Source organism: Arachis hypogaea, chromosome 19 (genome assembly GCF_003086295.3).
Source record: "Arachis hypogaea cultivar Tifrunner chromosome 19, arahy.Tifrunner.gnm2.J5K5, whole genome shotgun sequence".
In the NCBI taxonomy this organism is placed as follows: Eukaryota; Viridiplantae; Streptophyta; class Magnoliopsida; order Fabales; family Fabaceae; genus Arachis; species Arachis hypogaea.
In genome coordinates, this window is record NC_092054.1 from 141,622,360 (window position 1) to 141,634,257 (window position 11,898).

The following is an 11,898-nucleotide window of genomic DNA, read 5'->3' on the forward strand; positions in this document are numbered from 1 at the left end:
ATACGCGACCTGATATATCATTCCCGGTGAATTTACTAGCAAGATATAGTTCCTCTCCAACCAGAAGATATTGGAGTGGAATCAAACAAATTTTTTGATATCTTCATGGAACGGTTAATATGGGATTGTTTTATCCCTATGGATCCAAGTCACAACTAGTTGGCTATGCAGATGCCGGATACTTGTCTGATCCACATAAAGGGAGATCTCAAACAGGATACCTATTTACATATGGTGGAACAGCTATATCATGGAGGTCCACGAAACAGACGATTGCAGCAACATCCTCTAATCATGTTGAAATACTAGCGATACATGAAGCTAGTCGTGAGTGTTTTTGGTTGAGGAGTGTAATCCAATATATTCTGTCATCATGTGGACTAATTGATCAGAAGATAGCTCCAACTGTCCTGTTTGAAGATAATACAGCATGTATTGCTCAACTTAAAGGCAGATATATCAAAGGTGATAGAACAAAGCGTATTTCTCCCAAATTCTTCTTTACTCATGATCTTCAAAATCAAGGGACAATTGATGTCCAACAGATCCGCTCAAGTGATAATCTGGCAGATTTATTCACAAAGTCACTCCTAAAATCTTCTTTTGAAAGATTGGTACATCAGATTGGGATGCGCCGATTTCGAGATATAAAATGATGTCGGCAAGAGGGGGAGACTGTATTCTTTTTCCCTTTGTCAGATTTTTTTCCATTGGGTTTTTCTTGACAAGGTTTTTAATGAGGCAGTCCCCATCACAAAGGATATTGTACTCTTTTTCCTTCACTAAGGTTTTTTCCCACAGGGTTTTTCTTTAGTAAGGTTTTAACGAGACATTATCCTAAATGGTCATCCAAGGGGGAGTATTGTGATAAGTGTGAAGTGGATGACCATTGACCACCTATGACTTGGATGACTTAACTTTCCTATTACCAAGAAAAGTACATTTAATGAAAGAGGAAAAAGAGGACTCTTGTACATGTATAAATAGGAGGTTAAGCCTCCGTTGATTACACACACAAGCAATAAGAATTCTCTCTCTCTCTTTATATTATCTATATACAAAATTCTTCCTCTCTTTCTTTCTTTCATACATTAATACATATATATAAATATATAAGTATCATATCTTTTATATTGAGATAGTAATTGTGGTTAATATTGTTATCTAATCATATTTCTTTACTTTATGTTTGTTACTTCTTCCTTATTTATTTATTTATTTAGTTATTTTATAACAATTTCATCTATATTACTCTATTATCATCCGCTTTTTTGCAAGTCGTAATTTGTATAGATCAAAGAACCTATGCATTTTTTAATTTTTAGGATGGAATTAAAAGTTGTGAAATCATTTAATATTCAATGATATTAAGAATAACTATTGCGAAAATGTTTGGACTTATGAAAACCAAATAGAAAAAAAAAAAATAACGACTTTTTGTTATACTCTATCAAAAAGATCTACTTAAACAAATACTTCAATATATATACTAAATAGTAAATACATTGAATAATTAGATTTTATCATACTATAGAATTTATTATGATACAATTCTGTTATACGAAGGATTCTGCTTAAATAAATACTTCAATATATATATATATATATGAATTAGCCGAATTAATATTCATGATATTATTATCATTGTATTATATTGTAAAATTTATTATGATACATTTTTTTTGTTTGAAGAGTTATATAGATTCTTTTATAACTAATTATAGAACCCAAAACTACTCTATTATCATTTTAGTTGTCTAAAAAATTTTGTACAAAAAGGGTATAGCATAAGTTTTCTGTATATTTTGCAGGTCTGAATCTAGTTGGATCTAATTTGGAAGGATAATAAAGATCAAACTGAAGATGTGGAGCAATATCAGATTTAAAACTAGATACAATTGATAATTTCCAGTTAGTGCATATAATACAAATTAAAGCAAAAATGCTGCTTAATCTTTTCTTGACATACTTGGTACAGAACCCTGTAAATAATAGACACATTTCTTTCTTTATTTCCTGTTGCTTCTGTATACAAATTCTTTTCATCTCTAATCCTACGAAACGTTTATCTTGTCTGGAAATTGAGGTACCTGATGCTATATGCAAATACAAAGAGAAATATTAAAACAAAAGCAACATGAGCCACAGCAACTTCTCCAAGAAAGTTGTAGTGATAACCCATTTGTTTCTCAAGGTAGTGTCTCACTGATAATGTGCCAGATCCAGGAACTGCAACTGGAGAATCTTTGTCACCTATCTGTGAGGTTAGTAGACCATATATGGTCCAAGCTGGTGGGCTAGCCCAGTAGAACCACCTCCACCATATTGGAATTTGCTGCAAAAATTGAGAAGCAACTAGTGGTTTAGTTTGTGGACAATGATATTTCAGGTTAAAACTTTACTTACATGATTCAATATCTAATAGAAAGAATGGATAGACAATAATATAACAAAATATATATGTAATACTAGCTTCTTCATGAAGATTCTTGATTACCTATTAACTTAGAGCCAAAAAAGATTTCCATATGTGCATTTAATGTGTGATCTATATTCCTTAAACAAGAAGGATAATGTGCAATTTGCTTTCTTACTCATGGCTACAAACAGATTTGATCATTGGTTTTCTATACATACCGATTTTCGGATAAGGAAACCTGCGAACATGTTCCAGAACATCAGGAAGAAGGACATGACAATCGCAGCGATTTGGTGGTTTGGTGTGAGAGCCACAGTCATCATTCCATAAAGTGTGAAGTAGACAAAAGAAATGAATATGAAATAGTATAACCAGAAGAACTTGTCAGCATGCCACAGGAACCCCATCATTGAGTGAATGATAAGAGTGTAGATCATTGTCTGGATTGCAACATATATACATTCTATTGCTACCTGCATTAGATTTCATGAATCTTCTCAGTAATTGGGAATAAATTATCAATTGTTTTTGCTTTGTATCTGTGAAAAGGGTCATATTTTGTTCACCTGAGCAATTGCATAAGGGAGAGCTGAGTACATTCCAGCCGCTCTTTCTCGGTAGAACACAGTTCTTTCTATTGCAACAACAGGTTGGACAGCATTTGTGTTGGTGGATCCAAGAAAGAAAATTGTAGTATACATAGCTCCCACTAGATTTATAAGGTCCTGCTCTGTTTCACTGCAAGAAAGAAAAGTAATTTTGCTCACATGAAACTAGTTTTAGGGGGAAAAGAGCAAATGTAAGCAAGCATTATTAAGAAGGTCTTGCTTGACAAGATTTTGATGATTCCTAAAAATATTTCAACTACACTTAACTTCTATTCAATCCAAAATTTTAGCAGGAAGTATCATCCAACATGAACAAAGCTTTGAGATGTTTCATTGCCATCAAACAAGGAATTCATGATACTCTTGGTTTTATGTAAAGTTCAACTCTCTTTCGTATAAAATGTAGAAGTTAAAACATCTTGCAAACTTACGTTTTATCTCCTTTTTTCCAAAAAATGAATCCAAAAATTATCCCTACAGCTATTGTCATGAAGAACCGGATGACATTATAAGTTGGATTCCTCCAGTATGACATTTGCTGTTTCCAAAAGCAAGCTTTGCACTGAGTTATGAAGGACTGAGAGTATCTAGTAGGGAAATAAAGGTCCTTTGTTCCCGGTAATGGTGTGCTTAGCTCTTCAATAAGCTCTTGATTCCTCCTGAAAAGAATTAATATAAAAAATGTAAGATGATGTATAATTTCGGATTTGGCAGTGTTTGGCAATGAAGTTCCAAGCTATGCTTAACTGATATAATTCTGACTTATTGTACAATTCTGCAAAGTCTACACCAAGCTGAGACTCAACTGCAGGGGAACTGATCTCTAACATCCATGTCGCGGGGTTATATCCGTCTCTGATTTTCGGTACTCCTGGAATAGCCTGAAAAACATTACATAGTTTACATTGATTACTAATACATTTTGGCATTTGCAGTACAGAACTTCAGAAATCATACTCACCTCAAAGTATTCTATAAGTTTTTGAGAATGTAGACCAAGGGGACCACCGTATATGATTTGTCCTCCTCTCTTCATCAAAAGAAGCTGAAGGAAACATGAAAATTAAGAGAGCACTGTGTCTTCATAACTGCTAGAGAAAAATAATGTTTATCTTGAAATACTGGGAATTCATACCTCATCAAAAGCTTCAAATATGTCAATGCTTGGTTGATGAATGGTGCAGACTACAGTTCTACCAGTATCCACTGTATTTCTGACGGTACGCATAACGACTGCTGCAGCTCTAGCATCAAGTCCAGAAGTTGGCTCATCCATAAATATGATAGAAGGATTTGCAACCAATTCCACAGCAATGGTGAGTCTCTTTCTTTGTTCAGTTGATAAACCATTAATGGCAGGAAGGCCTACTAGAAAATTCCTCACCAGATTTAACTCAACAAGCTTCATAACTTCCTCAACAAACATCTGCAATACATGGAAATTGTTTTAGAATAATGGTTCTATTTACATCAACTTAGGGTGGTTTAAGATTTAGGAAGAAACACACCATCTTTGTTTCTTTGTTGATCTCTTTACCAAGACGCAGCCAAGCAGAAAACACGACGGATTCATAGACTGTTAGATTTGGAGAATGGATATCATTTTGTTCACAATAACCGCTAACCCTTGCAAATGTTTCTTGGTTCTTTGGATAACCAGATATGTAGATGCTTCCTTCTATGTAACCACCAGTTTTTCTTCCTGCAAGAACATCCATCAATGTAGTTTTTCCAGCACCAGTTACACCTACTAATGCTGTTAGTAATCCAGGCCTGAAAGCTCCACTAACATTCCTTAGTAATTGTAACCGATTCTCTTCAACTCCTTGTTTTTTAACTTCCTGATACCAACAAAAATGTTACCACATTATAAATACTCCAGAGGATTAACATAGTTACAAATATAGTAAAACTACAAAGTATTTGTCATAGGTAGGAAATTGATGTAGGACTAGAGTGTTCTGCAATTTACAGATGGCATATTGATGTAGTAGTTCACGTGATTGAATGCAAGCGATAGGGGCCGAAAGGGTAACACCATTCCCCTCTTGGCTTTTGAATCCTCTGGGTTGCTTCTTTCTGCTAACTCAGTGCCTGCATTTAGCCATTAGCTTGTTATTCAAAAGGAAATATACTATTTCTATTTCTAACAGATGGTGTAATTTTCAAATACAAGATGAAAATCTTTCTGCATCAACTAGAAAGTTATCTGAGTTCAGAATAATGACAAAGTACACATTATAATGGAACTTGACTAGTTTTGAAAGAATGAAGCAGGTACTTTTCTAAAAACTTGCCGTGACATATAGCATTAAGTTGACTCTTTCCAACAAGAGAGTGCATTTTCCCAGAAGAAAAGTATTTTTACAGGATATCAGCAAGAAAGAAAATGGTAAGATCTAGTAGGCTCAAATTATTTAACAGTTGAAGCATTACTCTGTTTTGTAGTTCCCTCCGTCTTGTCTTCATCATCCACAATAATTGATTTGGACTCACCAAATGCTGCAATTTAACTTTCAACATCTTGTTAGGAAGAGTCTTATATTATATCACAACAGAAACAAGTAGTCTCGAAACTTACGATTCAGAAATGTCAGAGCAGCGATGAAACAAATGTTGAAGAGTAGCGAAAAGCCTAGGAGAGCACCAACAGAAATCCAGTACCAATAGTCTTCTGTAAACATGCCTCTAGCCCTGAGAAGAGCCTTCCCAACTGTAGGCTCAGGAATTCTGGGGTCCGTATTAGGCTGCAAAGAAGATAAGTGAATGCAGTTATACAATGAAATCAAATAAAGAAAACTTGGCCACATTTTCAAGATCTTACAGCACTCCATCTCTTGTCAAGGAATTCATTGATGGCAATGGCATTTTGACCATACATCATTGGAGAAGCATAATAGCCCCATATCATCCAAGGTTCAATATCATCTGCAAAAGTAGACTACTTGATTTTCATGAATTATTCCACTTCCTTTTTTGTGCAATTTCTTGAAATGATGAAAGTTTTCTGCCATGCATTATTTCATTTCATTTCATTTGACTATGAAGTAGAGAAGAAAAAGAAAACAACTGAGGCTCACCTCTGGCTATAATGAATCCACCAAGCACAAAAACAAGTAGCAGTGTAAAGGTACCAAGTGTATTTGCCACAATTTGTGTTCTTCCTAGAGCCGCAATGAATCGGAAAAGTGATAAAGCCATCTGATGAACACAGAAGAATGCTAAGAACTGACGAAAAAACCTGCAACAATTATTCTGGGATCATTATTCAATAAGGCAAAAGAAATACAGTTAAAATATTAAAAATAAAAGTTAACTAGAGAAGCATATGAGTTACTTTAAGCCCTATGTGTTTGACAATATTAGCTCTTCAACAAACTATTTTTAAGCATGCACATGCACCTATAGTACAACTAGAGAATGTGGAACAATTTATAAGAAACAATTTATAGATATATAATTAGCAGCACAAATTTATCAACTAATGACATATTCTTTGAAATAAACTAATTAGTGAACTGTCATACCTACTTGCAGGTGGAGCAAACCCTATAGTGTAATAAGTAAGGCAAACCCATAACCCTGACTCAATGAAAGATAGAGGGATCCGAAATATCCATACTGGAAGTGCGAAAGCCCAAGCCGGAAAAAACAACAAATCTCTCTGCTTGAAGAAAACAGGAAGCCTAAAAATAGTCAAAGCAAGCTCAGCCATTCCATTGAACATTATATTGATGAGACTGAAGAACAATGCACCATAAAATTTTCCCCCATCCTGAAGTTGGCCATGTTTCATTGTTGTTCTAAAGAACACTGTCATAGCAATCAAAGACATGATCATGATCTGAGTTGTCTTGAATATGTATATAAAAGAGCTGCGCTTTATCAGTAGCCATTCTCTAGCAAAGCAAGCCTTGAAGAGTTCTAACTTTGGTATCCCATATTTTTCTTGAACCAAAGCAGCAGGATGAGATTTACTGCGGTCGAAAGGAACCTGAAGATCTTCACAAAGCTTTTGGCCAATTCTGTAATTATAGAAGTGAGCTACAAACTCAGAAACACTGATATAATGATAAGGTGTGTCCCTTTTGAACCAGTACTGCTCTTGATCCTTTCTGGAAGTAACCTCCTGTAAAAAGTCAGCAACTCCTTTCCTTTCCGGGCATTTGAAGCCTACGCTTTCGAAAAAATCAAGAACATTTTCGCGTGGTCCTTGGTAGACAATCTGGCCTTCTGAAAGCAAGATTATGTCATCAAAGAGATCATAAGCTTCTGGTGCAGGTTGCAGAAGCGAGATTATCATTGTAACATCCATGATATGAACTAGTTGCCTCAAGAATTTGACTATTTGGAATGTTGTGGAGCTATCCAAACCGGTCGAGATCCCATCCATTAAGAAAACTTTTGCAGGTCCTACCAACATCTCACCTGCATAGACAGCATAAAAGCCATGGCTTGATATTTCTAGAATGGAAAACAATTGAAGCATACTTACATTGTTTTAGTTATTCCCACATACCGGTAGTTAACCGCCTTTTTTCTCCTCCGGATATTCCCCTTCTCATCTGATCTCCTACCAAAGTATCAGCACATATTTCCAATCCAAGAAGCTGAGTTCATTTTTTAGGATGTTAGGCATAGTGAAACTCAATATAATCTCTTAAGGAGTTGTCATTAAAATAAGAATTGAGGCATCAAACCTTAAGAACATAATCTGTAATGAGACTTGTTTCTTGACCTTCAACTGCTGTAGCTTTCATGAAAGCATCTATCTCGGGATCCGGCTTGATTCCTGATTGCTTTTCTCTTCTTGTCAACTCCACCAATAGTTCAAACCTCGTTCCAACTCCCAAGCAGCGTCCCGAAAAGTCTAATGTCTCTCTCACTGTCATTTCTCCATGATGAAGATTTTGCTCACTGATATAAGCACATGTTCTTTGAGGAACAAACTCTGATAACTCATGACCATTGTAGGTGACTCTTCCTGATGCCTATTGATAAGTTTTGATGGTGCACAATTAAAACCAAGAATTGAATTACACTCCAATGTAGTTATTTTACTGGATTTATCGTCCATGATTCACAGGTGAAAGGCACAATCCACCATTATTAGTATTTTGAGGCCAATCATATTCAGTGTTTCACTATATTCCTTAACATAATTATAATAATTAATCTGTTGAGAATGAATAAAGCATGAATAAGTACTTGACAGGTTAACATGATATATTGTATGACATGATAAATTTATGAAACAGTTACAAAAATCCATTAACAAGTGAAGCATCAAATCCTAAGTCATGCTAAAATATCATTTAAATTCAATAATGATCATAGTAATAATGGCTTTGTTTGTTGAAATGGAGCAAGAGGATGAACAACCCTTAAATCCCTGTCCAATTTCCCAGCAAGTGCCTTCAGCAGTGTAGTTTTTCCTGATCCTGGAGGCCCCAAAAGCAAGGTCATTCTGGAGAGTGTTTGAGTAAACATAGAATGGAGAATAAAATAAAAAAGTTAGCAGTATACCTGAAATAATCCATTGATGCATTTGTTGGGGTAGGGGAGATTATATTTTGTTATAAGTTAAGACTATTTTTGTGTAAGCTAACACAATTGAGTTGGGATTATCTTCAAACATCTTAAGGGCACAACTTTAATTTGAAGAATTTTGTGAATTAGGAAATAATAAATGACTCCATCATATATATATATACCTTGCTGGCTTGATGATTCCACTAACATCTTGTAGTATCTTCACAACACTTTTATTTGAGGGGAAAATTTTAATTGATCTAAGAACTGTCTGTTATCACAAAAAAATAAAAAGGAAATGCCTTACACAATGCTTCTTAAAATGAGTATACATCTAACATAACTTGAATCTTAGATGTTGCAAATCAACTTCTTGGAGTAAACTAAACTAACCAAACTAAAACTAAATGATGAGTAATATGTCACCAGCACAAAAGTGACCACTCACACGAAATTGTCTTTATGTATAGATGATCGACAAAAATTATTAAATAGTTTAACATATTTGATTAAATTGTCATTTAATTATTATTTTCACATAAAGATAACTTTATGTAAATGGCCATCTTTGTTAAAAATTGATTTAGTAATTTTAAAATTGAGTCTCATTTTTTGGAAAAAGAAAACAAAACTTTCAGAAATTAATTTTAGAAGAATATTATATAAGATTGTTTACAATTATGTTTTATAAATAAAATTATTTTAATTAATAACCTGACCATAGATAAAATTTCTGATTGGTCAAGCGAAGTCCTACATGGCATGAGATCTACCATGGTCCCAAGGGAGTGAGAAGTGAAGAGCAATAAGATAGAAGAACATAGAAGGGTTCCATGATTGGGAAATCACTTTCAAACCTCCACATTCTACATAAATAACAGCTATGATGATTATTTGATATTTCCATTCTTCTTTCTCTTTTTTATTTATCGAGAATTGTAGAAATATATGTTATGCAAGAATAATATTATTAATTTATTATGAAAAATATTTTTTCAACATTCTAATATTCATATTTCGTAGCATACTACACTTGAAATTTAATGTGATTATTAATTTAACACTTAAACTTTTAGTTTCTACTCTTCGTCTTATTCGTGCTAATAGAACATTAACGTTTTAGAAATTCAAATAACACAATTGTAAAATTATTAATAAGAAAAAGGAGAAAACATCATCCCATGTGGGAATAAAATCAATTTCAAGTTTTTCTAATTTTCTATGGCAGCCTTTTGAAACATACATAAGAATCTCTACCCGACAAAGAATTGAAGTCTAGCTAACAAGTAACAACCAATAATTATTAGTTAAGTTTGATGTATTCTTTTCAAAAATTTAATTTCAATGTACTGGTAATGTATTTATACAATCGTTCAATTATATCTATTTTTTTAAATAATTATTTATATTATTAATATAAAAGATAATTATTTTAATTATTTTTATTAATGAATTATTACATAATTAAATGCATATGTAGAACTGCTTCAATGACAGTACATTAAAATTAAAGTGTTCTTTTAAGACCTCACCAATATGCCAAAAGTTAATTCTCTATTTATTATTTGAGTAGTAATAATATATAAAAGATTAACTACCACAGTAATAGTTGTTTCTAAATGTGGCAAGGTTCATATTGAACCTACAGAATGGTATAAGAAGGTAAGGTGCTACTTAATTTTAGAAATACCTCAAGAGCATTGAGTGTGGAGTTGAATAGTGTTGGCAATGCTCTGGTTCCTTTATATGCATCACCTTCTACAAACAAATGCTCAAATCGAACTTCAACCTTAGCAATCTCTATACCCACCCTAATAATTAAAACACAAACACAAAGTGAAGCTTAATAATAATCAACAAGTCTTGTAAATTAGACAATTTGAAGAATGGAATTTCCAGAACAGAAACAATGTATAGATACAAATATAATTAACTATATGAAAAAAAAATGCAACCAGAATACTTTTCGTATAAAATCTAAAATCATATGACATGCTCACAAAATAATCCCATAATTTATATGTGCAAAATTAAATATATGTGTAAATTATTGCTGGTTAAGTACAGATAAAAAATGATAATATTTGCTAGTAATATAGTATTATAGAAAATATTTTGTGACCTGTCAATCCTGTCCCTCATTCTGGAGAGGAACTTCTCATTATCTTGTTCAACAGTTCTGAGCATAGCTTCCAAGAACCTCTTCTTTTCATTGATACCAAGCTTGAATATATCAATTTCTTCATAGTTAGAGCTTCCATTCTCAAGAACTTGCTTGACTATGCTCTTTCTCATCCTCTCAAACGTTGGTAGCCTCTCTATGGCTGCCCACTTGAGCTCTTCCTCATCATCTTCTCCTTCTCTTTCTTTGCTCCACACCTCGCTTCCCCCGCGCCCACTCGCCGATGCCCAGCTCCTCCTGCTTGATGATCCTATCCCTATGCTCCTCCTTATACTACTCATAATCTCACCTGATTCCAATGATTCCTCCATTTCCATGTGCTAATCAAGAACAACGGTTTAATTTGTTATGTGAAGATGAGTGTTTATTACTAATTTGCTCTAGAGTCTAAATTAAAGTAGTTATAGAGAGTGTGTGGTTGAAGAAGAAGAAGAAGAATGTGAACATGTGAAACTAACTAGATTAAGAGAAGGTGTTATGAGAAGGACATAAATGGAAAATGGTGGGTACAAGTGTGTTGTTTAGTAATTATCAGGGAAGCTACCTTTCTTTGTCCAAAGCAAAATTCATGAATCAAATTAAAATTAAACAACAACGACTGTCTGTACAGAAATTAATCTTAATCTCTGTGACTTGTTTAACTAACTTTGCCTTTGCCACGGATGGAAAGTTATCATGCATATTAAGAAATTATTGAGTCTATTTTGGTAAATTAATAATCCAGCTTGCAAATTAAATGAGTAATAATCTGAAAACTGTTTCATACAAATGCATACATTGATACCGCTTCCTTTTTTTATAATAAATTTTTGAGAAAATTTAACTCTCTTCCTTTATTATTGAGAGATGCTAAAATGACATTCTTTTTCCTTTTATTTATAAAATATATATTTCTCTCTTATAACTTTTAAAAAACTTCTTCTTTAATCTATTTTAAATTTTTTTGTGTTAACTAATGTCTATTTAAAAAAATAAATAAATTATTTTTTTACAAAAATACTTTTTGGTAAAAGTTTTATTTTTTTGTCATTAAATTTTATTTACTAAAATACTTTTTAATAAATTTTTTATTAATTAAATTATATTTTTTATAAAATATTTTTTTTAAAAATTAATAATTAAATTATTTTTTCTAAGATTAATAATTTTTTAATTAT

The 11,898-nt window shown here is 32.9% G+C and overlaps 1 protein-coding gene across 1 annotated transcript; it reads right to left on the bottom strand.

Annotated features, from left to right (window-relative positions):
• Positions 1 to 1,866: 1,866 nt before the first annotated feature.
• On the bottom strand, positions 1,867 to 11,507 carry LOC112775459 (pleiotropic drug resistance protein 2). The gene is made up of 20 exons (XM_025819078.3): positions 10,682 to 11,507; positions 10,250 to 10,370; positions 8,742 to 8,830; positions 8,410 to 8,494; positions 7,728 to 8,018; positions 7,547 to 7,637; positions 6,555 to 7,455; positions 6,108 to 6,268; positions 5,852 to 5,955; positions 5,609 to 5,774; positions 5,464 to 5,529; positions 5,000 to 5,121; positions 4,536 to 4,868; positions 4,163 to 4,453; positions 3,989 to 4,072; positions 3,775 to 3,908; positions 3,459 to 3,686; positions 2,986 to 3,157; positions 2,638 to 2,892; positions 1,867 to 2,335 (listed from the first exon to the last, which is right to left on the bottom strand). Exons 1-20 carry the CDS (start codon positions 11,056 to 11,058, stop codon positions 2,066 to 2,068), a joined length of 4,341 nt encoding a protein of 1,446 aa, XP_025674863.1. The 5' UTR covers positions 11,059 to 11,507; the 3' UTR covers positions 1,867 to 2,065.
• Positions 11,508 to 11,898: the final 391 nt, after the last annotated feature.

Excerpts from the sequence above, each read along its gene's own strand:
- LOC112775459 (XM_025819078.3), bottom strand. The coding sequence starts at position 11,058 with ATGGAAATGGAGGAATCATTGGAATCAGGTGAGATTATGAGTAGTATA. Across the intron at positions 6,269-6,554 it reads TTTGCTCCACCTGCAAGTAG|GTTTTTTCGTCAGTTCTTAG; the intron begins GTATGACAGTTC and ends TAATTGTTGCAG. Across the intron at positions 3,687-3,774 it reads AATAAGTCAGAATTATATCA|GAGGAATCAAGAGCTTATTG; the intron begins GTTAAGCATAGC and ends AATTCTTTTCAG.